Source organism: Sus scrofa, chromosome 12, assembly GCF_054392235.1.
Source record: "Sus scrofa isolate SSC_HxYL_T2T_F1_AM1 chromosome 12, Sscrofa_HxYL_maternal_Yorkshire_Landrace_v2.0, whole genome shotgun sequence".
Lineage (NCBI taxonomy): Eukaryota > Metazoa > Chordata > Mammalia > Artiodactyla > Suidae > Sus > Sus scrofa.
This window is the reverse complement of record NC_139394.1, coordinates 54,433,463-54,459,055: the sequence shown is the minus strand read 5'-3', so window position 1 is coordinate 54,459,055 and position 25,593 is coordinate 54,433,463. Positions and strand designations below refer to the sequence as shown.

Below are 25,593 nucleotides of genomic sequence, written 5' to 3'. Positions count from 1 at the left end.
GACAGATCAAGGACTGTCACAGTCACGGCTCTCTCGGCCAAGTGGACCCAACCTCCGCCTGGGCGCCTCTACCCAAAGGAGGGACAGGCATGTCCTAAGGAGAAGGTCACGAGGCAAGGCTATGGGGATGGCGGGTCCCTGGACTGATCCTGCCGCTCTCTGTCTGGTTGCAGCTGCCCTACGAGAAGGCCTGCAAGAATAAGCTGTTTTGCATCGCCGAGCTGCAGTTGGACACCACCCTCTCTCAGTGAGTGGAATCCAGTCGTCACACGTTCTGCAGTTAACTTCCTCCTGCAGGCTTACCTGGGCGAACCCCTCACCAGGACCGATGGCTCACTTCCTCCTCCTCCTCCTCCTCCTCATGGCCCGCAAAGGGCTTTGCATGTATTGTCTCATTGCTTAGTCAGCTGCCCCGTGGGGGCGGCAAGACAGAGGCTTGTATTCCCATGTTAGAGATGAGGGAGAAGACGCAACCGAGGGCCTGCCCGAGGTCATGTGGTCATTGGGTGGCCGTGCACCCAGTCTCTTGACCTCCTGGGCAGCGCGATTTTCATAACCCCGTGTCTCTGGCTCCTAGGACCACCTCAGCGGTAACCTCTTCCCTGGCTCACCTCTTGAGCAAATCACTTAATTCATGACATATTTAGGGGGCCTCTCCTCTGTGCCCAGCATTCCTGGAGCTAGAGATACATCCGTGAACAACACAGACAAAAAAACCTGGCCCTCTGGTGCTTTTAGGGGGAGAAGATCATATGTAAGTCAGTCTTAGGTTGGTGAGATGTGCTATGAAGAAAAATAAGGCAGGGAAAGTGGGAGTGCTGGCTGGAGGTGGGGTTGCAGTTTTAAACAGAGCAGTCAGGAAAGGGCTCATGGAGAAGGGGACATCTCGTGGAGAGGAGGTCCCGGAATGAACTGGGTGTGTGTTGGAAGGAGGAGCATCTTCACAGGCCCCGAGCTGGGAGCCTGGAGCAGGGCGGACGAGCCGGGACACCGGTGTGGTTGCAGTAGAATGAGGCGGGGAGGAGAGGCCGTGCGTGGCTGCCTCTCCGCATGGGCTTTCCCGGGGAGCTGGGAAGGCGAAGGAAGGCCATGGCCATGCACCCGAACGGGATCCTTCTTGCTGCTGCATTGAGAACAGACTGTAGGGGCAAAGGTGGAAGCAGGCAGATAATGACCCAGGTGAGAAGTGATGTGACTTGGGCCAGGACGGGAGCAAAGAAGGTGGTTATGGTTTGAAATTAGAGTCCCCAGGATTGGATGGCAGGTTGGATGTGGGAAGTGAGAGAAAGAGAGGGATCCAAGAAGTCTTTCGAGGTTTCAGCCAGAGTGTCCACAATGGAGCTGATACAATATCCATTGGTCACGCTTAGCTATTGTAATTCAAACGAATTAACATTTTTAAAAAATTTAGTTTCTTCATTGCACGAGGCACGTTTCGTGTGCTCAGTGCCCTCACGTGCCTAGTGATACCAAATGGCACAGATACGGATCATTTCTGTTCCTGCCAACCTTCTCTCGGACCACACTGAATTCTAGAATGATGGCAACGCCCAAGAACAGAACTGGGGGAGATTTTTGGAAGCATGGTTTTGGAAGGCAGGGCGGGGAGGAAGAGATCATGCGTTCAGTTTTGAGTGTGTGGTGGTCTTAAAATGCCCTCCCTGGCTCCTTGTGCTGGGTGTGTGACATGGCCCGGATGGTCCGTCGGCCAGAGTTGGCATCTCTGGGGAGGAATACTGTTCTCTGGGTCCTGGTAAGCCCTCACAGACATTTGCAGGACTTGTGTTTCAGATGCGGATGGTTTAGCGATGCCCCCTCATTCACTAAGGATCCAGTTACTGACTTTTGAGTGTTTTGGAATCCAGCCTAAGGAGCAGACACTTGTTTCTATCAGGGAGTAATGTATAGCCGAGAACGAGAACGTGCCCCGCTCCCCCCCAACCCCAGCCAAGTCCTTGTGAAATAGACTGTGAGACAGTGGCTCTATATCACCCCCTAGTGTACACAGCAAGCAGTCTGTTCTTTTTTCAAAAGCATTGCGCCTCATCCTCAGCATCCAAATGTCTCAATGGTTTTGATCTCTTTGTGGACATGCATCTCCTAGAGAATCTAAGGGAAACTACGGACCCTTCTCCCTAGGAGATCACATGTGCATCCCTAAGTGTTTGCATTCGGGGCCCTCTGAAGCTCTCTCTGGCCCTCAGGTTAAGAATCCCTGGTAAATATTCCCATGACTCTCGGATCCCTCTCCTGGGCTCTAGAACAGGATACCCAACTGATGTTTCAACATCTCTGCCTTCTTATCCTCTGGGCGCACCTCTCATCGTGCCCCGGACTGACCCTCTCTGGTCAACTTCTGCTCCCTGGCCTTCCGGTGTTCTCTCCCTCACGACTAGCGCCACTGGGTCATCCAAGCTCGAAACTCAAGACATAAAACTCAGGACAGGAGTTCCCATCATGGCGCAGCAGAAATGAATCCGACTAGGAACCATGAGGTTGCGGGTTCGATCCCTGGCCTTGCTCAGTGGGTTAAGGATCCCATGTTGCTGTGGCTGTGGCGTAGGCCGGCGGCTACAGCTCCGATTCGACCCCTAGCCTGGGAACCTCCATATGCTGAGGAAGTGGCACTAGAAAAGGCAAAAAGACAAAAAAAGAAAAAAAAAAAAAAACGCAGGACATAAAAACACTCTCCTTTTGTTCTGCTTGCAAGTACAGACTCATCACCTCTGGTTTCTCCCCTTGCCCCATTCCTACTTCTAGTGTCCACCTCAGGCACCTGTCGTCCTCAGATTGGTCCCTACGAGGCTCTGTCTCTGCCCCTTCTCACCCTCCAATCAGTCTGTCCTCTTCTCCGCTGTGATAAAAAGAACAACACATGGAGTTCCCTGGTGGCTTAGTGGGTTAAGGACCCAGCATTGTCACTGCAGTGGCTTGGGTCACTGCTCTGCCGAGAGTTCAATCCCTGGCCCAGGAGCTTCTGCAGGCTGCAAGTATGAAAAAAAAAAACCACAACAAAACACATGTCACATTACTCCCCAGAGCTGCCCATTCTTTTTTTTTTTTTTTGTCTTTTTGCCTTTTCTAGGGATGCCCCTGCAGCATATGGAGGTCCCCAGGCTACAGGTCTAATTGGAGCTGTAGCCGCCAGTCAACACCACAGACACAGCAATGCCAGATCTAAGCCTCGTCTGCAACCTATACCACAGCTCATGGCAACCCACTGAGCAAGGCCAGGGATTGAACCCACAATCTCATGGTTTCTAGTCGTATTCGCTAACCACTGAGCCACAACAGGAACTCTTGACCATTCTATTTTTGAACCTTTTGGGCTTTTTAGAAAGTTTTCTTTGTATTGTTAAAATGTTTCCCAGTAGGTGTCAATTGCTAGGAGTGGTTCTGTTCTCCAGCGATTGAAGGAAGTGCCCGCACATGTCCCCAAGTCTTCTTTTCTCCAGGCTGAACAGATGTTTTATTTATTTATTTATTTATTTATGGCCTCGCCCAAGGCTGGCAGAAGTTCCCAGGCCAGGGATTGGATCTGCGAGAGAACAGTGACTTGAGCCACAGCAGTGACAATGCTGGATCCTTAACCTGCTGCACCACCAGGGAACTTCTAAACCACAGCCTTTATTTATTTATTTATTTATTTTTGGTCTTTTTTTTGCCTTTTCTAGGGCCTCTCCCGCAGCATATGGAGGTTCCCAGACTAGGGGTTGAATCGGAGCTGTAGCCACCGGCCTATGCCAGAGCCACAGCAACTTGGGATCTGAGCTGCATCTGCGACCTACACCACAGCTTATGGCCACGCCGGATCCTTAACCCACTGAGCAAGGCCAGGGATCAAACCCGCAACCTCATGGTTTCTAGTCAGATTCGTTAACCACTGCACCACGACAGGAACTCCAACCTCACAGCCTCTAAATTGGATGGGCTGGGATGATTTTGTGGGTGGGAAGGTTGAGATCAAGAGGCAACCTTGACCAGAGGCAAGGGCAGCGTCTGTGTCCCGTGTGCTGTCTCTCCTTGTTGAGCAGCCTGTCTGGCACAGGGTCCTCCATCAATATGTATGACATGGACGAAGTGTGCCGAGCGTCACAGTTGAGTTGCTGGTAGAAAGAGGAGTCCTCCCAGCTCCCTGTTAAGGCTGTTAGACCTCGGGCAAGTTAGTTAGCCTCCCTGGGCTTCTGTTCCTTCTTTATAGAATGGAGAGTAAACATACTATTTCATAGGGTTTTACAAGGATTCACTGAGTGTGTAAAGCATTTCGTGCTAAATAAATGGTCGTGTCACACAGGGTATGGCAGTCCAGGGGTTTGCTTCTGTTGCGGAGAGGAAAATCTAGGCTAAATGCATCCTTTAGGCAGTTTATCTAAGGAGTTGGTTAAGAAGGCGCTGCCGTATTGCACTAAGGTTTTTGAGATTCAATAGACTGGTAAGTAACAGTTATCTGTTTGCCTACCCTGTGCAGGCGGGCGCTGGTGGTGGGTCTCACGAAGGAGCTGACCATGAACATCAGCCTGACTAACTCTGGGGAGGATTCCTACATGACAAGCATGGCTTTGAATTACCCCAGAAACCTGCAGTTTAAGAGGATACAAAAGGTAACTGTGACAGCAGTTTTGCAATCAGGCTGCCTCATGGCTTTTCTCTCCTGCATACATGCTTTGTTATGGCAACCTCCTACCTCTGCCTCCAGCCTCATCCTGGCTCATGCAATACCTGGTTATTTACTAGACAAATCCCCTCCAACCCAACTCTATGCCGTGAATCCAATCATGTCATTCTCTGCCTCAAAAAACCTTCAATGGGGTGTTCCCGTCGTGGCGCAGTGGTTAATGAATTTGACTAGAAACCATGAGGTTGCAGGTTCGATCCCTGGCCTTGCTCAGTGGGTTGGGATCCGGCATTGCCATGAGCTGTGGTGTAGGTCACAGATGCGGCTTGGATCTGGGGTTGCTGTTGCTGTGGCTGTGTCTGACTGGACCCCTAGCCTGGGAACCTCTATATGCCTCAGGTGTGAGCTTTAAAAATCTGCTTCAATGGTATTATTTTGCTGCCCCATCACTCCTTCTGCCTGCAGTCTTTCTTTTTTTTTTTTTTTTTTTTGTCTTTTGTCTTTTGTCTTTTTGTTGTTGTTGTTGTTGCTATTTCTTGGGCCGCTCCCGCGGCATATGGAGGTTCCCAGGCTAGGGGTCGAATCGGAGCTGTAGCCACCGGCCTACACCAGAGCCACACAGCAACGCGGGATCCGAGCCTCGACTGCAACCTACACCACAGCTCACGGCAACGCCGGATCCTTAACCCACTGAGCAAGGGCAGGGACCGAACCCGCAACCTCATGGTTCCTAGTCGGATTCGTTAACCACTGCGCCACGACGGGAACTCCTGCCTGCAGTCTTTCTTAACCAGGGTTCTTTTTTTTTTTTTTTTTTTTGTCTTTTTGCCATTTCTTGGGCCACTCCCATGGCATATGGAGGCTCCCAGGCTAGGGGGTCTAATTGGAGCTGTAGCCACCAGCCTACACCAGGGCCACAGCAACGCGGGATCCGAGCCGCATCTGCAACCTACACCACAGCTCACGGCAACGGCAATGCCGGATCCTTAACCCACTGAGCGAGGCCAGGGATCGAACCCACAACTTCATGGTTCTAGTCAGATTCATTAACCACTGAGCCACAACAGGAAATCCTCTTTTTTTTTTTTTTAATGCCATTTTAGGGCCACACCCATGGTGTATGGAGGTTCCTAGGCTAGGGGTCCAATAGGAGCTGTAGCTGCCAGTCTACGCCACAGCCACAGCAACCTGGGATCCAAGCTGAGTCTGCGACCTATACCACAGCTCACAGTACTGCAGGATCCTTAACCCACTGAGCGAGGCCAGGGATCAAACTTGCATCCTCATAGATCCTAGTTGGGTTTGTTAACCACTGAGCCATGAAGGGAACTCCTTAACAAGGGTTCTGAGACGGAAATAATCTCTAATAAATTAGCTTGTACTGGAAAGCAAAAGTTGGCCTGGCCTTTTATCACCCTGGGAACAGACTCAAAGCCAGTTGCAAGATACTAGGAAGTAGTATCTCTCCCAATGACCCCCTGCAGCTATAAAGTATTGTAACATTAAGAAATTGTGTTCTCTGAAATCACAGCCAGGCAGAAACTTTGCTGTTTGCAGTCATATCTATAATTAAGAAATCATCTTACTCTTGCCTGGAGAATCTAAGCCACTGCGACCAAGAGAAGCAGTCTCAATTTCCATCTGAGGCCCAGAACTTCAGATAAAGTTTTTCTGGACACTACTTTTTTTTTTCTTTTTTCTTTTCTTTCTATCTGTCTATCTGGTTTTTTTGGCCACCCCGTGCCATATGGAGTTCCCAGGCCCAGGATCAGATCTGGGCCACAGTTTCAGCCTAAGCTGCAGCTGCGGCAATGCCGGATCCCTAACCCACTGTGCCAGGCCAAGGATTGAACCCATGTCCCAGTTCCCAAGACACCATTGATCCCTTTGTGCCACAGTGGAAACTCCCGGACACAACTTTTCACATTCACTTTAACTTAGTCTCCAAGGAACTGGGTGCCTGCAGTCCAGACCTGGTGCTGAGTGGCCCTTTAACACAGAGCCTATCAAGACACTGCTTTGTTTCCGTTTCCTCTGGACCCCATCTTTCCCCAAACTCCTTGAATAACTGTCTTTTCCACTGTTTAGTGAGATCCACCACCGTGCAGGTTTCCTCATTGCAGTGAGTCCACAAACCCGGCTTTGTCACACTACGGGCTTGTCCCTGGTGGTCTGAGGCTCTTTGGGCTCGGACAGCACCCATCACGTGAAAAGAATATCAGGGTCTCCTAAGCACCCAGAATGGAACTAGATGCACCATGCTTGGAGAATTTAGAAAACAGTAGTCACTCAAATTGTTTCCTGTATTCAGTGGTCCAGCGGAGGCACCATGGCTGAAAAAGCCAGTGCTTGAGCTCATGCTGGCCTTCCAGTCCATTGCGGCACGTGAAAGTCGCATTGATCCAAGTGGCGGTCCCAAGGTCTCCTTCCCCAGGAAGACGTGAAGATCCGTCCGGGCTGGACTTCATCTTTCTCTGCTGCTTTTCTCTGTACCGCTCCCACAGAACCAACCCCTCCTGAGGCCTTGCATGTAAATTCCTCAGTCCACCCAGTATGAGAGCCCTTCTGCCTGGCTTTGAGGCAGACGAGGACAAAGTCTGATTTATTTGTGTCCCCAGCTCCTGGCAGGGTGTCTGGCTTGTTGAATTACTGTGAGGAAACATCTCCATTATTTGCTTTGTAAAAACAATGTCTTCAGGAGTTCCCATCGTGGCTCAGTGGCTAACGAATCCGACTAGAAACCATGAGGTTGTGGATTTGATCCCTGGCCTTGCTCAGTGAGTTAAGGATCTGGCGTTGCCGTGAGCTGTGGTGTAGGTCGAAGACGAGGCTCGGATCTGGCGTTGTTGTGGTTGTGGTGCCAGACGGCAGCTGTAGCTCCAATTAGACCCCAGCCTGGGAACCTCCATATGCGTGGATGTGGCCCTAAAAAGACAATAAGACCAAGACAAACAAACAAACAAAAAAACAGTGTTTTTTGGGAGTTCCTGTTGTGGCACAGTGGGTTAGGAATCTGACTGCAGTGGCTCGGGTTGCTAAGGAAGCACAGGTTCAAAACCTGGCCTGGCATTGCCACAGCTGCAGCTCCGATTCAGTCCCTGGCCTGGGAACTTCCATGTGCTGTGGGTGTGGCCATAAAATAAAAAATTTAAAACAGGTGTCTTTTTTGGAGCTCCCATTTTGGCACAGTGGAAATGAATCCTACTAGTTACCATGAGGTTTCTGGTTCCATCCCTGGCCTCACTCCTGGGTTAGGGATCCAGCATTGCCATGAGCTGTGGTGTAGGCTAGCAGCTGTAGCTCCAATTCAACCCCTACCCCAGAACCTCCATATGCCGTATGTGTGGCCCTAAAAAGACAACAAAACAAAACAAAACAAAAAAAGACTGAAAACAATGTCTTGTGTTAACAGCCTCCTTCTCCGAACATTCAGTGTGATGACCCTAAGCCAGAGGCTTCTGTCCTGGTCATGAACTGCGCGATCGGTCACCCCATACTCAAAAGGTCATCTGTGAGTCTGTTTTGATTGGTTGACTCTTCTCACCAGCCTGGGGGTGGGGTCTTCTTCTTCCCCGTCTCCTTAGACTCTCGGCTGCAGTCTCCATGCTTCCCTTTATGTACCATCCACCCACAGCAGGGCTGTAACGGGGAGCGGTGGGGAGGGGGTTAAGCTGGGGGTGGTGTGGAAGGAGCCTCAGCCCCGCGCTGAGGTGAGGCCCCGATTGGCCACTGAGGAGCTCTGTGCTGTGGGGCGTCTCTGAAGTGGTTTCCTCAGCGGTAAAGGGGCAATAATGCTGCCTGCCCTGCTCACTCCATCCTGACAGTGTGAGGCTCACGTGGAATAACGGACCTCGAAGCATGTTGTGCTACAAACACGTGAGGAGTAGGAAGTCTGCCTGTTTAGTTAGTAGGAAGCAGTTTGGGTTGTGGGTGGCATAAAGGGGAATCGAGTGACTTTTTTTTTTTTTTTTTTTTTTTTTTAATAGGCAATGTTTTCATTAGTCTGGCAGCTGGAGGAGAGTGCCTTTCCAGATAGGACAGCCAATATCAGTGTCAGCATCACCAAGTGAGTAATGCCTGGGTCACAGGGAGACCCAGACTATCTCCCACATGCACACATAAGAGCCATGGCTCCCAGAGCTCCCGTCATGGCTCAGTGGTTAACGAATCCAACTAGGAACCATGAGGTTGCGGGTTCGATCCCTGGCCTTGCTCAGTGGGTTGAGGATCCAGCGTTGCCGTGAGCTGTGATGTAGGTTGCAGACGCGGCTCGGATCCCACGTTGCTGTGGCTCTGGCGTAGGCCGGCAGCAACAGCTCCGATTCAACCCCTAGCCTGGGAACCTCCATATGCTGCGGGAGCGGCCATAGAAAACGCAAAAAGACAAAAAAAAAACAAAAACAAAAAAAAAACAAAAAAAACCACGGTTCCCTCACTACCCAGGAAGAAGGGCAACCTCAGTGAGGCCAGAGGAGGCACCTGTGTCCTTGCATCGACCTGGCTTTTGCTTCTTGTTATCAAAGATACTTAAAATGTTCTTTCATTGACTCACAAAGTAAAACCATACTATAGTCTGATAGAATGAGCCCTGGACAGGAGCTCTAATTTGATGGATTTAACTTCAGAGAAGCCCTGTCATCTGCAAAACCTCTATGTTTGTGGTAGGGTGGGGTATGATGTTGGGAGTTCCCAAATGGGGGTGATTCTGCCCGGAGGGGCAATGCCTGAAGACATTTTTAACTGGGATGACTTGGGGGATGCTATTGGCATCTAGTAGGTAGAGGCCTGGGATTTTGCTAAATATCCTACAATATACAGGACGGCCTCTCACAAAGACTTATTTGGCCCAAAATGTCAGGATTGAGAAACCCTCTTAAAATCACTGTTTCTCCAAGAATGGTCTTCTAGTGAGTCTTTCTGCACTCCAGTTGCTTATCTCCAAGAGTCTTTTTTTTGTTGCTGTTTTTAAGGCCGTACTTGCGGCATACGGAAGTTCCCAGGCTAGGGGTCATGTTGGAGCTGCAGTTGCTGGCCTGTGCCACAGCCACGGCAACTAGAGATCCAAGCTCCATCTGTGACCTACACCATAGCTCAGGGCAACGCTGGATTCTTAACCCACTGATTGAGGCCATGGATCGAACCTGCATCCTCATGGATACTAATCGGGTTCATTACCACTGAGCCACAACGGGAACTTTCCCAAGAGTCCTTTCTTATCTGACCCCCAGTGATCCTGGGAAGCCAAGATAAGAGCAACCAGCTGCACAAAGCAGGTGTGCAATAAACTGACCTTCTTCTTTCCTAGTTACAATGAAAATCGGTCTTCGGTCAGTAAGACCCACAGCCTTTGGTTCAAGCATGCCTTCATTGCGGTTCTTCCCAAGTAGGTACTTCCAAGGGGCCCACACCTGAGGGAAAGTGTCAGGTGTTCTCCCTCATGGGCAGAACTGGTGGTCAGGGTGGATTGGCCTTGTCCTTCCCTGAGAGGAGGCTGCTGAGAACCCCGGCTCCCACCAATCTCTAGGGCGCTGATAGCTGGGTCCTAGGAAGCCCAGGATTGTAATCCAAGGGGGGCACTAATGTGATGCCAAGGAGGGAAGAGGGGGGCTGTGGGGTTGGGAAGAAAGGAAGGGAAAAAGTAAGGCCACTCCGAGGAATGATAATTAGAGACAGAACCAGCCCAAATATACAGAATGGAGATATTCTAACCTGAGCCCAGCTGCCCTACCACCACTTGCTCTGATCCCTCTTAAGGATCGGGGCGCTCTGTCCTAGTGTGTCTACGTGGTAGCACTGAGGTGTATTTAAACTGAGAAAGAGGCCTTGAGGCTAATCCGTGTCCTCTCAAATGCAGACCATCAGTGATGTACCTGAACACCAGCCAGGCGCTTTCCTACCACAGAGAGTTCCTCTTTGACGTAAGTGCTGCGCTGGTCATGGCAAAGCCCCAGGCGGCAAAGCAACGCCAGGCATGACTCCCACTCTGATTTTGTTTTGCAGATATATGGGGAGAACCCTTTTGGAGCTAAGTTCCAGCTGCAAATTTGTGTTCCGGTTAAATTGCAAGGTTTCCAGCTCATAAGAGTGAAGAACCTGACCAAGACTCAGGTACTTAAGAGGTTGTATTAGGACCACAGCTCCGCAGAGTGACTGTGGATTCTCAAAGGTATAAAAACTAGAGCTCTAGAAAACGAGCAGAGGAGTTCCTGCTGTAGCTTAGTGGTAACGAACCCAGCTAGTATCCATGACGATGTGGGTTTGATCCCTGGCCTCACTCAGAAGGTTAAGGATCCGGCATTGGATCTGGCACTGTGGTGGCTGTGACAAGGGTTGGCAACTGCAGCACCAGTGATTTGACCCCTAACCTGGGGATTCCCATATGCCGAGGGTGCAGCCCTACAAGGCGAAAAAGAAAGAAGAAAAGGTTAGTTAACCTGGGAAGACATTAGGAGTAAATTACCAAAGTCAGGTTCACAAGGAATATTAACCACTCGGCCCTTAACGCGACATTTGTTTTTCTTCCCTTGATGAAGAAATAAGCAAAAATTCAAACCTTTTAGTAGCCATGGAGTCATTTATTTTCCCTTTGAAAATCAATGACTTCTGCTTTTCTTTGAGGTTGGCAAGTGAGCTTGATAAACAGGTGGCATTTCTCACACTTCTCCCTATAAAGTGTCTACCATCTTCCTTTCCTCTTGCCTTCCAGACTGTCTGCCTCCATCTCTGCTTTGCTACAGGCGCTTTGCTCGCAGGTGACTCCTCATCTGCAGTGAGGTTCCCAAAGCCAGCCTTCTGACACCTACAGCCACCAGATCTGATCACTGCGACAGCTGAGGCTTTGGGCTTTCCTGATTTTTCTCCCCCTGCTCAGTCTCTATAAAGTATCAAGGCTCAAAAAGGAAAAGGTGGGAAGGAATTTACAGAATGGAGTCTGCTGACAGTTAGCAAGAGGGCCTTTCAGCTGTAAACATTTATGCTCCGGTATAGTTTATTTTTTAAGAATAATTTTTAAGTTTAAACATGTTAACAAACATTTCAGTTTCCACTGGGAAGCAAAATTCTTGTTTGAAAAGCTGCTTGGACACCTGTTACGCATGGGAATCCCACCCTGTTCTGGGGCTAGAGGTTAAGAACGGCAGCAGGGGCTTCCCGCCCCGAGCCCTCTGCTGGGGTTGGGGGGCGCCCCCCGCCCCCGCTCACTTAAAGAGACTGTGCTGGCAGAGCAGGTCGGTGGCAGAGCGGAAGGTCAGCATGGTCTCATGGAAATGCTGGATCTTCTTCCTTGTTCGCTTCAAGGTGGGGGTGTTACATTTGGTCTTGAAGGTCATCTGTTTCAGAATCTTATCCGTGAGGTAGTGCAGCCAGAGCACGTTGTTGTAAGGGTGATAGTCGCCCCAGCAGTTGTTGTTCTCCTTCCTCATCAGCCTGTAGATTTCGAACTGGTAGTCACCTTCTCCAGTGAACAGGTCCTCGTCCATGGAGATGTCACAGAAAACCACGATCCCGTCCCGCTCCAGGCGAGACAGGGTGTAGTCGATGATGTTGACCTGCAGCCCGCGGGAGGCGATGGGGTACGTCTTCCCGTGGAGGGTGTAGTGGAGCTCTTTGAGGCTGGTTTTCTTCAAGAGCACATTTCCCCAGTGCAAGTCGCGGTGCTCGAAGTGCAGCGAGGCCTCTGCCACGGCGAGGGAGGCGGTGATCTGGTGCAGGATGCTCTTGGCGGTGGCAATGGAGTTCAGCTTCGAACTCATTTGCTCGAGATCGATCCCGCCAAACTCAAATTCCAGCACGATGAAGAGCTGGTCTTCCTCAAAAAAGTCAGGCCGGTCGTTTGCAGACCCTTTCGTTGAGTTGTAGCGATCCCAGGCTTGGAGGAGCAAGGGAGGGTAAGATCCTTGAACGCAGCGCACCGAGTTCAGCCCGATAAAGCCGTTGGTGCGATGACATCCCTCAGCAGACAAGAGGCTTAGCTCTTTGGAGATGATGATCTCCGGCAGGATTTCCTCGAAAGTTTTCTGATGAACTCCATTGACTAAGTCGGGTCCCTCAATAGCAATGATTTTCAGGGCCACTGGTGTGTGGTCAGCAATTGTTTGAAACACTTCGCCGAACACCCCTTCCCCAATCTTCTCACAGCATTCCAGTTTTTCTTCGGAAAGGCAGTAGCTGAAGGGGACAGGGCCCTCCTGACTGCATTCCCCATAAACCTTTTCTGCATCAGAGGCCTTTTTGTCTGTGACATGTAGTGACTTTAAGGGGGTGAGCAAATACATGGAGGAGGAGTGCCAAGGGGACAGAGCACTGTTTGTTCTGTTCGTGACAGGAGGGTTTGAATGTTCTGACATGAGGGACTGAGAGAGGGAACTGGCAACGGTGTAGCTGCTACACACGTTCGACACAGCAGTCACAACAATCTTCTTCTTGTGGAAACTGAAGGAAGCCCTGGATTTGGTCCAAGAGCAGGTGTTCTGTGAATGAGTCAGCTCCTGGGTGACAAATGAATCTTCTTCCATCTTTTGGCCTTTTTTAAACTGGTGGTGATGAAGGAGGGAGGTTTCTGCTGTCTCCTGATGCTTCCTTTTCCGGCTTGGTCCACTTCTTTCAGGCCGGTTGATTTTCGCAGGTATAATACCGCCCTTGCACCTGCGGGCCCCCTGGTATTCTACCTGGATAGTTCCTTGAGACCCGAGCTCTTGACAAGAGTCCTGGCCTGTGGCCCTCTTCTTACCCATGCTTGATAAACCTGGACTGTCCAGCCTATTCCCCACCAGTTCCCTTTCACAGCAGGATTCCCTCATACTCTTCCCATCTGCCCCAAGCTCAGAATGCTCAAGATCTCCTGGGTCCAAAAGGCTAAAGAGAGCTGACCTGAGGCTGGCATGGGCTTGGTGGGCCAACCTGGTGAGCCTGCTTCCTGCTGTCGCCGCCTCCTGGGAGCAGGGGAGAGGTGGCCGGTCCAGGGAGGTTCCTGGGAGGTGGAAGCCGCTCGGAGCTTCAGAGGCTGCATGGAGAGAGGCAGGAGGGTCGGTACCGATGCTGTCTCCTGGCGCAGGGAACCCGGGGCCGGGAGAGGCCGGAGAGCTAAACAGGGACGCACTGGTGCCCAGCTCGCCGCCGTCCCTGGGCTGCCTGCACACGCTGAGGTCCGGGCTCAGGCGGCCCGGGTTGCGGTTGGGGAAGGGCGGCGGTCCGAGCGGGCCGCAGGGGGTGCTGCACTTCTGAGGGTACCGCGCTCGCAGCCTCAGGCGTCTCGGGGTCGCGTTCAGACTCGGGCGGTTCCTGGACAGTCGGCCGCCAGCGCGCTTCCGCCGCTGACCCACCGGGCTGCTGGGGAAGTCGGGGTCGTCAGGATCGTCGGAGGAGACGGACTGCGAGGGGCCGCCGCCGCTGGCGTCGCTGCTGCTGCTGCTGAAGAAACGCTTCCGGTCTTGCGGCGGGAACCACTGCACGGCTGCCTGGCCCGGCCGCCGCCGCGGCCCCCCGCCGCGGGCAGCCCCATACGTTCGGAAGAGCTGACTCCCGGGTCGCGGGAGTGACGCCGCCATGGCCGGCACCCGCCAGGCAGTTCAAATGCAAACACCGCGAGACTTCCTCGAGACGCAGACGCGCCCGCGGGCCGGCCGGCCCGCCGGGTCCTAGCGCCCGACCGTGCGCCTGCGCAACACGACGGTCTCGCCGGAAGTGGGATAGGGCGGCCAACTATGGCGATTTGTCTTTTTCATTGGGCTGCGGGCACTGCTCTCGTTTCAGGCCGACACTGTGTGCACGCAGAAACAGGAACCCGCTTGTGGCAGCAATCCGGTTGAGGTGAGTGCAGCCGTCCCCAGGGGCCCAGAGAGGGAGGAGGGTCTGAAGCCGGTGACGTGAGACGCCCTGATAGTACTTTTCCGAGGTTTCCCCTGAAAGCACAGGCGGGGGGCGCTCCTTAGCCTCTTCACCGGGTCACGTTCGCCAGGGTTGCGGCTTTGCTAGAGGCAAGTGAGCGCAGAAACTGCTCACGTTCTCTATTCTGGGCCCTTGAGGTGTTGTGTGTGCCGAGTGCTAAAATTCCTGGCTTTTTCAGCCGTGGAGGGGTTGTGCTAACATCCATCTTCTTCCAGCGTGTGGAAGAATGGCATTCAGTGAGCTGTGACATCACTTCGGATAAAGAAAATGTAACCGTGTCCGCAGAGCTCTCCTTAAGTCAATCAGAGCAGGTACTTCAGATTTGACTGTCCTGCTGTTTCATGGGATTCTTCCTTAGGAAGGATAGCCTTTCCAAATATAACATGTCCCAAACAGGTCTCTTGAACCACCTGCTGCTGTCCTAACCTGTTCCTTACCCACTTACTCGGTGTAACTTACAGGGTAACTTACCCAGGTTACTTACTAGGTTTTCTAGGAATTACATGCAACTCTTCCCTTTCTTCATCCCCAAATCTGTTCCAGCAGCAAACTCTGTCTTTCTATCCCCTCCACTTCTCCCAAATATATTCTACATCCCTTCCTTCTCCCCATCTCCACTGCTGCTGTTGTAGCTCAGGCCACTGCCTCTTGCTTGGGTTTATTGGCGTAACCTTCTCTCTGCACTTCTTGCCTCTGCTTTTGCGACGCCCTCTACATACGGTCTTCACATAACAGCTATCTCTTAAAAGGAAATGTTGTTCCAGTCATTTCTGGTGTTTTGTTTTTTGGGTTTTGTGTTTTGGGATTTTTTGCTTTTTTAGGGCTGCACCCAGGGCATATGGAAGTTCCCAGGCTAGGGGTCAAATCAGAGCTATAGCTGCAGGCCTACGCCACAGCCACAGCAATGCAGGATCCGAGCTGTGTCTTCATCCTACACCACAGCTCATGGCAAAGCCAGATCCTTAACACTGAGCAAGGCCAGGGATTGAACCCTCGTCCTCATGGATACTAGTCGGGTTCATTACCACTGAGCCAAAATGGAACTCCGTGTCATCTGCTTTAAAAAAATAAATAAATAAAAAAAATTTGAATACACTGAAACTAAAATTTGTGCTTTTTCAGTGGCCTGCAAGGCATCCTATGATCTGGTCTCTGCTTGCTTCTTCAACTTCACCTTCTAGTACTCACCTCTTCCCTGCTGTTTCTACTCCAGCTTGCCAGTATTGTTCTGACCACAGGACCTTTTTACTTGCTGTTCCTATTGCACAGCACTGCTCTTCTCCCAGATCTTAATGTGTGTGGTTTCTTCTTATATTTATCTCAGGTTATTTTTTTAGAGAGGCCTTCTCAGATCACTCATTCAAAAGTAGGAATTAGGAGGAGTTCCCTTTGTGGGTCAGTAGTAATGAACCTGACTAGTATCCATGAGAACACAGTTTCGATCCCTGGCCTTGCTCCATGGGTTATGGCTCCGGAGTTGCAGTGAGCTGTGGTGTAGGTCGCAGACACAGCTCTGATCTGGCATTGTGGCTGTGATGTAGCCTGGGAACTTCCTAGCCTAGCCCAGACCCCTAGCTCAGACCCCTGGCCTGGGAACTTCCATATGCCACAGGTGCAGCCCTTACAAAACAAAAAAGAAAATGAAACAAAACAAAGTAGGAACTAGGAGTTCCCACTTTGGCACAATGGGATTGGTGGCGTCTCTGCAGCACCAGGACATGGGTTTGATCCCTGGCCTCACTCAGTGGGTTAAAGGATCTGGACCTGCCTCAGCTGTGGTATAGGTCACAGCTGTGGGTTGGATCTGATCCCTGGCCTTGGAACTCCATTTGCCATGGGGTGGCCAAAAAGAAAGACAAAAAAAAAAAAAAGTGGGGACTGGAGTTCCCGTTGTGGCACAGTGTTTAACGAATCTGACTAGGAACCATGAGGTTGTGGGTTCGATTCCTGGCCTTGCTCAGTGGGTTAAGGATCTGGCATTACCGTGAGCTGTGGTGTGGGTCGCAGACGCGGCTCGGATCCCGAGTTGCTGTGGCTCTGGCGTAGGCCGGTGGCTACAGCTCCGATTCGACCCCTAGCCTGGGAACCTCCATATGCTGCGGGAGCAGCCCAAGGAACGGCAAAAAAAAAAAAAAAAAAAAAGTGGGGACTAAAGTCTAGTTTAACATCATGCAGTGATCCAGGTGAGAATGATGAGATCTGAACCAAAAAAGTAGCAATGAGGATGGAGAAAAAGGAACAGGTGCAAGAAAGCCTGAAAAAAGAGAATCGTCAGGAACTGACTTGGGGCACATGGTGGAGTACGCAGTAAAGGGTAAGGGAGAAGACGCTGAGGTGTAACCGTAGGTTTCTTGCTTGGGTAGCTTTGTGGTTCCTGAGGCAGTTAATCAGCTGAAGGAATACTGGAGAAGGAACACGTTGAAAAGAAGGATGGTGAGTGCCATCCAAAAATAGTTTTCCTGTGTCTAAAATATGTTTCGTTTTCTTTCTAAACCCATCTTATAGTTTCGAAGAGATGTGACTGAGTTGGCGATCCTTGGTGAAATATCTTTCAACAAGTCTCTATATGAGGGGCTGAATGCAGAGAACCACAAAACTAAGGTAATCCCTGGCTGTTGTCTTATTTTCTGGGTGGTGTCCTGGGAAAACAGCCTGGCTTTGGAGGCCCTGTACAGGCACTTGGCTCTTGCTGTCTTCCTGTTTCAGTCTTATCACGTCTTTTTTTCTTTTTTCTTTTTAGGGCTGCACCTTTGGCATATGGAAGTTCCCAGGCTAGGGGTCAAATTGGACCTGCAGCTGCCGGTCTATACCACAGCCACAGCAACTCAGGATCTGAGCAGCATCGGCAGCCTACACTGCAGCTCAAGGCAGTGCCGGATGTTACACTGAGCGAGGCCAGGGATCGAACCCACATCCTCATGAATAATAGTCACATTCTTAACTGGCTGAGCCATGACAGGGACTCCAGTCATCACTTCTGATCTTGACTTTGTCACCAACTGCCTCTGTGACCTTGAGTTACTCAGCTGCTGCCTCAGTTCTTCTGTCTCTGAAATGAGGCACCTGAATAAAAGGCCTAAGCTAAGGAAGTCTCAGTTGAAATAACTAGGCTGGAATCAACAGATATATATACTTTGATTTGAAAATATGTATTTTTTTCATTTCCTAAGTGAGAATTTTTTTATACATATATTAACTCTTCATGTGTGGCATCAGTGTTTAGTTATGATGTAGCACGGTTACAGTACTCAGGAAGGCGTAAATCTTTTTTTTTTTTTTTTTTTTTTTTTCGCTTTTTTTTAGGGCTGCACTTGCAGCATATGGAGATTCCTAGTCTAGGAGTCTAATTGGAGCTATAGTCGCCAGCCTACACCACAGCTATAGCAATGCTAGATCTCAGCTGCATCTTTGACCTACACCACAGCCCACGGCAACGCTGGGTCCTTAACCCACTGAGCAAGGCCAGGGATCGAACCCACGCCTTCATGGTTCCTAGTCAGATTCACTTCCGCTGTGCCACGACGGGAGCTCCTGGAATGCATAATTCTTTTGTAAGTCTTAGATTGAGTGCTAGAACCCTTGGATTCATTTTGCAGAAGTATGACCTCAGGTCATTCTGACCTTCATGATCCACGGGCTGAATACCGCGTGTGCCGCCCTGGGTTGTCATTCTTGTTCACGCTCACCTCGATGTGCCGCTGTCATCGGAGACGCGAGCTCCTCAATTAGGCATGATTCAGTATCTGAGGGAATGTTAAGAGGGTGAGGCTGGATTGCTAAACATTAGGTCCTCTGATTTCCTCCCTGGACGAGGAGAAAGGCACAGTTGTTTAGCCATGCCAGGGATAGCATTGGAAGTTCCCAGGCTAGGGGTCGAATTGGAGCTGCGGCTGCTGGCCTGCACCACAGCCACAGCCATGCTAGATCCGAGCTGTGTCTTCAACCTACACCACAGCTCACAGCCGTGCCGGATCCTTAAGCACGGAGCAAGGCCAGGGATCAGACCGCATCTTCGTGGATACTAGTCTAAGATTCTTAACCTGCTGAGCCACGACAGGAGCTCCATGTTAATAGTTCCTTATATGCTCATTCTTAATTAGTTTGTGTATAAATTTCCCCTTTTTACTTACTGATGGTTTTATTTCTATAGCATGATTATTTTCCTTTTAAAAAATTCATTTCCTGAAGCAAAGTTTTAAGTGCATTTCAGCTGTAAGTAAGGGGAAACTCCTGCTGATGTGCCACAGAGGCATCTGCTGTTTATCTAGTGAGGGAGGCAGACCGGGGTCAATGGCCTGGCCCCTTGGAATCTTGTGCTGTACCCTCTGTGTTGTTGGTGATGCCTTCTCTTGTGGCTGGCAAAATTGCCACCTCTCCCAGTGCTGTATTTTCTTTCTTTCTTTTTTTTTTTGTCTTTCTAGGTCTGCACCCGCGGCATACAGAGGTCCCCAGGCTAGGGGTCCAGCCCCAGCCGGAGCTACAGCTGGTCTACGCCAGAGCCACAGCAACACCAGATCCGAGCCGCGTCTGTGACCTACACCACAGCTCATGGCCAGATCCTTAACCCACTGAGCAAGGCCAGGGATTGAACCCTCAACCTCATGGTTCCTAGTTGGATTCGTTTCCGCTGCGCCACAAGGGGAACTCCCAGTGCTGTATTTGCACATGGCAGAATACAAAATGGCAAGCCAATGGACTTCCCGTGTGGTTTGCAGCAAAACTGCAAGCCGAGAGGTCAGAGGCAAAAGGAGTTTTTCTTCATGTGCTTTCCCTTTTCAAGGAGGAACAGTTTCCTAAAAGTTCCAGCAGACAGTCTCCTTCCACCTTATGAGTGAGAACTGGGTCTCGTGTCCATCCCTGTCAAAACGGGATGGTTTTGCTGTGATCCGCTTAGACCAGTCATGATTCCTGAACAAAATCTGAAAGAAGAGAATGGCTGCTAGGCCACCATCAGTGTTTGCTGCAAGCAGTGGTATCCCGTGTCCTGCTGCTCCATGCACGTTTGCCGGGACAGCTTTGGGGCACTTTCGGAACCTGTGGGTTTGGAAGAGGAGAAAGGGAAGAGGCTTGGAGAAATAGGAGTATTTCTTCTACTCAAATCTGGCCTGTTACAGCACTGTCCTCATGGGTCTTCCTTTTATTACCTTCATAAACCCCAGGCACTTAAGTCCTCCCCCCACCCCAACCCCCCGCCACCCCCACTTCACTCTTCCGTAAAGGAAACCCCAGCTCTCTTCCTGTTCTTCCTCCCCCTCCATTGCTCTGCTCCCCCCCTCCCTATTCCCAAGGCTCAGAACTTAAGTTCAGCTGCCTGTGACTTCAGTAGTGCCTGGGGGTGGGGTCAACCTTTGGAAGCGTTTATATTTATAACTTAATCGGAAGAGGCCTCAAGGGTAAATTTGTCCAGCCTTACCCCTGGTACAGTAATTCTCTCCAAAGCATCCTTGACCGTGGTGCTTAGACAGCTACGGGAAGGGATTCAGAGTTTGGGGCAGGCTCAGATGTCTCGATGGCCCTCTGGCCCCACTTAGGCCCTGGGAACATGTTCTGGCCTGGTCTGTGTGCTGGCCTCAACTTGGGAGGGCCGTATCTGGGTCTCACTTGGGAAGCACAGCCCCTGGGCTTTCCAGCTGACCCCTGTCAGGGAGAGGACGCTTGGGCTCCCGGAATGGAGAGCGCTTTTGGACAGCAGTGCAGGGTGGCTTCCAGTGGAGGAGCTTTTCAGTAGCGCACGTGGATGCCGTTTGCACTTCGTACCGTGTCTCTGATGTTCGTTTGGTGAAGAGCAGACCATTTTCTTGTGTTATTTCATGTTGGAAAAATGTCCCATCAATCGTTAGGCAAGGTCACAATGAGTTGTCAGACAGGGTTGGAGGAGTCTCAGAGATCATTTAACATAGGTCATCGTTTTGAAGTGGTGAGCTTGTGGTGTAGCTGGATATAAAGTCTTGATTGTGCGTCTTTCAGTATTCTTTAAAACCTAGAGACCTTAATTCCTTGGGATCCTCTGTTAAAATGTCAGAGACTCCTTAACAGACTTAGCTCTTCTAGATAAAGAGACCAAAAATAGTTTGTATAAAAAATTTTGGCCAGGAGTTCCCGTCGTGGCGCAGTGGTTAACGAATCCGACTAGGAACCATGAGGTTGCGGATTCGATCCCTGCCCTTGCTCAGTGGGTTAAGGATCCGGCGATGCCATGAGCTGTGGTGTAGGTTGCAGACACGGCTCGGATCCTGCGTTGCTGTGGCTCTGGCGTAGGCCGGTGGCTACAGCTCCGATTCGACCCCTAGCCTGGGAACCTCCATATGCCACGGGAGGGGCCCAAGAAATGGCAAAAAGACAAAAAAAAATTTTTGGTCAGAATTCCCGTCATGGCTCAGTGGTTAACGAATCTAACTAGGAACCATGAGGTTGAGGTTTCAATCCCTGGCCTTGCTCAGTGGGTTAAGGATCCGGCGATGCCATGAGCTGTGGTGTAGGTTGCAGACACGGCTCGGATCCTGCGTTGCTGTGGCTCTGGCGTAGGCCGGTGGCTACAGCTCCGATTCGACCCCTAGCCTGGGAACCTCCATATGCCACGGGAGGGGCCCAAGAAATGGCAAAAAGACAAAAAAAAATTTTTGGTCAGAATTCCCGTCATGGCTCAGTGGTTAACGAATCTAACTAGGAACCATGAGGTTGAGGGTTCAATCCCTGGCCTTGCTCAGTGGGTTAAGGATCCAGCGTTGCCATGAGCTGTGGTGTAGGTTGCAGAGGTGGCTCGGATCCCGAGTTGCTGTGGTTGCTATGGCTCTGGTGTAGGCTGGCGGCTACAGCTCCAGTTAGACCCCTAGCTGGAAACCTCCATGTGCTGTAGGTGCGGCCCTAGGAAAGACAAAAAAAAAAAAAAGAGTTTCTGTCATTAGATAATTTTACTGTGCTTTGGTTTTTTTGGTCCCCCCCAGCACCCAGTTTTGGTTCTTTTTGCTTTTCAAGGATTCTATTGCTATATGGAGCTCAGAGATTCTTTCCTTAGCCATGTTCAGTCTACTAATGAGCACATCAACGGCATTTTTCATTTCTTTTACAGCGTTTTTTTCATCTAGCATTTCTCTTTAGTTCTTTCTTGGGATTCGTGACTCTTTTCTTGCGTGCTGCCTGCTTTATTCATTAGAGCCCTAGCATATGCACCATAGTTACCTTACATTCCTGGACTGCCCATTCCAACAAGCTTGCCCTGTCTGGCTGTGATGCTTGCTCTGTTTCTTCAAATCATGGTTGTTTTGTTGTGTTTTGTTTTTTTTCCTTTTTGGTATGCCTGGTAACTTCTTCTGGATAGCTGGACATGGTGTACCAAGTAAAAGGTACAGCTTTATTTTATTTTATTTTATTTTTGCTTTTTGGGGCCACACTTGCTGCATATGGAGGTTCCCAGGTTGGGGTCTAATCAGTGCTACATCCGCCGGCCTACGCCACAGCCACAGCCACATGGGATCCAAGCCGCATCTCGACCTACACCACAGCTCATGGCAACGCCAGATCTTTAACCCACTGAGCAAGGCCAGGGATCGAACCCGCGGCCTCATGGTTCCTGGTCAGATTCGTTTCCGCTGTGCCTCGATGGGATCTCCTGAAAGGTACAGCTATAGATAGACCTTGGTTAATGGGGTGAGATGTCGAGGAGGGAGGTGTTCTGTGTTCCGTGATTAGGTCTCAGTCTTTTAAGGAGCCTGTGCCTCTGGGCTGTGGACATCACCACTGTTTTTCAGGTGTTTTTCAACCCCCTCCTGGGGACAGGATGGCTAAAGTGGGCTTGAGTTGGGTCCTTCCCTCCCCTGGGACGGGTAGGCTGTGATCATGCCCAGCAGGTGAGGCTGTGGTTAACTTGTTTCCCCCGAGGGCAGGCCTTGTCATAAACAGAGTTCTCTGGCTTCTTTCCGAACTGTTCGCCCCCCCTTGCCGGAAGCACCGAGGGTATTTGCTGCAGTGTTTACTGTGGGAACCTGCTCGGGCTCGTGGAGCAACGGCATTCCCTGGGGTCAGCCGCAGGGTTGTCAGCGCTGCGCCCCGGTGGCCCCTCCGTGGCAGTTCTGGTTCTGCTCCCCCAGGGCCGGTAAAGGCCTCCGCTCTCTTCCCTCAAGGGGGCAGCAGTTTGCCTTGCGTCTGTCTGCCCCTCTCTTAGGGATCCAGAAAGAATTGTTGTTTTTTCTCAGTCCCTTCGGCAGTTTACTTGTTAGCAGGGCGTGGTGACGTCCAGATGTCTTACATGTGGAACCGGAAACCAGGAATCTCATCAGCTAATTTTAGATGCTGCATCAGGAAATCTTTAACTTTTTGCTTTACTGTCCTCCGTCCCGATCAATACACCGAATGCTGCCAGCTTCTCTTATTTTGCTCCTTAAAATAATGTGGAGTTGTTTCGTGGGTTTTGTTTTTAATCATTTTGCCTTTACTCATGGGGTGGTCTCTTTGTTTTGTTCCAGATCACTGTCATCTTCCTGAAAGACGAGGAGGTGTATTCTTTGTCTCTCATCATTCAAAGCAGTGTTGGGGGCCTTCTGGTTTTGATCGTGGTTATAGCCATCCTAGTCAAGGTCGGTTCCGCTCACCTTCCTCACGGCTCTGGTGTCGGGCACAGTCCTCCTTGGCACAGCCAGCCCCTGTCTTAGAGCAGCGGCCCTGGCCCTGCGGGCACTGTTCCCTCTTCCTTCAGCTACGCACCCGTTGAGGCAGCACTTGATCCTTTAACCCACAATGCAGGGCAGAGGATTGAACCCGCGCTACAGTGACCCAAGCCTCTGCAGTAGGATTCTTAACCCATTGCACCACAGAGGGAACCCTGGCCTTCTCGTTTTGTTTATTTATTTGTTTTATTTTTTTGCTTTTTGGGGCCACACGCGCAGCATATGGAGGTTCCCAGGCTAGGGGTCTCATTGGAGCTGAAGATGCCAGCCTATGCCACAGCCACAGCAACACAGCATCCGAGCTGCGTCTGTGACCTACACCTCAGCTCACGGCAATGCCGGATCCTTAACCCACAGAGCATAGGCCAGGGGTGGGACCCGCAACCTCATGGTTCCTAGTCAGAGTCCTTTCCGCTGTGCCACAACGGGCACTCCCCTGCCTTCCCATCTTAAGGGTCAAACTCTTTCGCTGCTGTTCGAGACCGTCCATTCTCTGGCCTCTGCTCTCTCCACGCCTTAAGTGTTGCTTTTTGCTCAGCACGATAAACGAAATCGGTTTGTGTGCTGTGCTTGCAGCGAGGCTCTCCACACCCACCTCCCTCGCCCCTTCCTTCTCTTTGACTTGCTCTCACTCTTCCCTTCACACTCAGCCCAGAGATTCCCGAGTCCTTTGAACTCCCCTCTGGAAACCCTTCCCAGTGGCCGTCGCCACACTGTGTTGTAACTGCTTCCTTTCCTACTAGACTGTGGGCTTCTCGAGGCGGGAGGCTGTACTGGATCTCTTTCTAGCCTCAGCCTGGTCGATGGAGCACCTTTGCATGAGCAGATCCTACGGCCAGGGAAACTGGAGGACTTTGCAGAATTACGTTCAAATGGGTTGACGTGCCCCCGGGGTTCAGAGAAGGTGGAAAATCCCTTCTGACTGGGGCCTTTGCACGGGAGAGGCTTGTGGACAGGCAGGATTTAAGATGGGTCTCTCGGTGGTGGGAGTATCGGAAGATTCACGGGAAGCAGAGACGCGGAGGAGCACAGAGGCCGTTTTGGCAGCAACCAGATAAGTTGTTTTCCGAACCAGATGCATGGTTTAGGCCTGTAATTGGACTTCTCTCCCTTCGTTTCAGTGTGGCTTTTTTAAAAGAAAATACCAACAGCTGAACTTGGACAGCATGCGGCAGTCCCAGCTGAAATCAGACAGTTTGCTGGAAGAAGAAAATTAGGACCAGCCTTCTCATTCATGGAGAGTGTCACCCACAGTCCTGGAGCTTCTAGAGACTTGGTGATTACTGCGCAGTGCTTGGAAAAGTACTGACTGCTTTTCCTTTGGGATGATGGAGGGCAGGATCTAACAGATTGTTAGTAGAATGTTGTTTTTTAACCATGCGTTGTCCCCCAAGTGTCTGTGTATCAGTTCAGAAAAGAAACTTGGCGAGCATTTGGTATTAAATAAATAAAGTCACAGTGTTTTCTTTACAGCAGTGCCTTTAGTGTGTAAATGTATCATACTTTGTGATTTCTTTTTTCTCCCCTCAGGAGGAGGCTCTACAGCATTTCCCAACCTTATTTGTCTAAGAGTGTTTATTTTCCTGCTGTTTCTATTAACGCCTTCCAGAATGGTGTTCCATGAAGTACAGCTTGGGGGACAGTGGACAAAAGCAGTTCCTAGCCTAGCAGTTTCAGAGCCCAAGATATGGCCTGTTACTTCAAACGAGGCCCCCCCAAAAGCACTGCCAGAACAGATGTAAAAAGTAGAAAAACACAGGTCACCAAAACAGGAAGGGGAAGGGAGAGGAGGAGGCCAGGACTTCGTCCTGCAGCAGCAGCAGCATCGTTTCTGTTGGGTGTGAGCAGGTCTGCACGTGTCGACCTAACATCCTGTCTCTCATCTGGCCCTCACCCAGCTTCCTGCTGAGTGAATTGCTCAGGGGACCTTGGTGAATGCGTCCGGGGAGCAGCAGGAGCTGGAACCTGGCCTGGGAGTTGGGAGCACAGAGATGAGGGCCTAGTTACAGGCTAGTGTTGCTCTGAGCATCTTATTTTATTTAAATGCCCCATGCTGGTAACACTTGGCCTCATCGCTCCACTCCCAACTCTACCAAGCGGTATAAAAGTCACTGCCAACAGGTAAATGGCGCAGAAGGATGTGATGTAGAAGGCAGTCCTGTGATCCCTCTGTCTTCAGGGGCTTTCGTTATTATTTCTTCCGAATTTTAGTGTTTTCTGAAACCTATGTGGGTGTAAGGTGTCAATTAGGGGATTTAACCTGTGGTTTGTTTGTTTATTTTTCTTCAGAAGCATAACTAATTTTTGCAGCACCACCTGCAGAAATACGTAACCACCTCCTCTGCTCGTCCTTGCTCTCCCAGTATCAGGCGCAGGAAGGTGCTAACCATCTCCCAGACTCCCTTGCAGTGTAGGTTTTAGTCTCTCTTT

The 25,593-nt window shown here is 50.7% G+C and overlaps 2 protein-coding genes across 3 annotated transcripts in view; one reads left to right on the top strand and one right to left on the bottom strand.

The window, feature by feature from the left end:
- Positions 1–24,633, top strand: part of ITGAE (integrin subunit alpha E) — a 67,721-nt gene extending 43,088 nt beyond the window's left edge. Inside the window, exons 20-31 of one of the 2 annotated variants that reach the window (XM_021067683.2) lie at positions 174–247; positions 4,469–4,601; positions 8,028–8,126; positions 8,602–8,681; positions 9,921–9,998; positions 10,470–10,533; positions 10,616–10,723; positions 14,366–14,422; positions 14,716–14,811; positions 17,006–17,101; positions 22,963–23,073; positions 24,285–24,633. In XM_021067683.2, coding sequence (XP_020923342.2) covers positions 174–247; positions 4,469–4,601; positions 8,028–8,126; positions 8,602–8,681; positions 9,921–9,998; positions 10,470–10,533; positions 10,616–10,723; positions 14,366–14,422; positions 14,716–14,811; positions 17,006–17,101; positions 22,963–23,073; positions 24,285–24,380 — 1,092 coding nt within the window. In that variant the 3' untranslated portion in view covers positions 24,381–24,633. The remainder of the gene's footprint in view (positions 1–173; positions 248–4,468; positions 4,602–8,027; positions 8,127–8,601; positions 8,682–9,920; positions 9,999–10,469; positions 10,534–10,615; positions 10,724–14,365; positions 14,423–14,715; positions 14,812–17,005; positions 17,102–22,962; positions 23,074–24,284) is intronic. The other variant, XM_084985394.1, reaches the window with a different exon arrangement.
- On the bottom strand, positions 11,170–14,183 carry HASPIN (histone H3 associated protein kinase). Its single transcript, XM_021067684.2, has one exon. The coding sequence runs from the start codon at positions 14,158–14,160 to the stop codon at positions 11,812–11,814; it is 2,349 nt and encodes a 782-aa protein (XP_020923343.2). The 5' UTR covers positions 14,161–14,183; the 3' UTR covers positions 11,170–11,811.
- Positions 24,634–25,593: the final 960 nt, after the last annotated feature.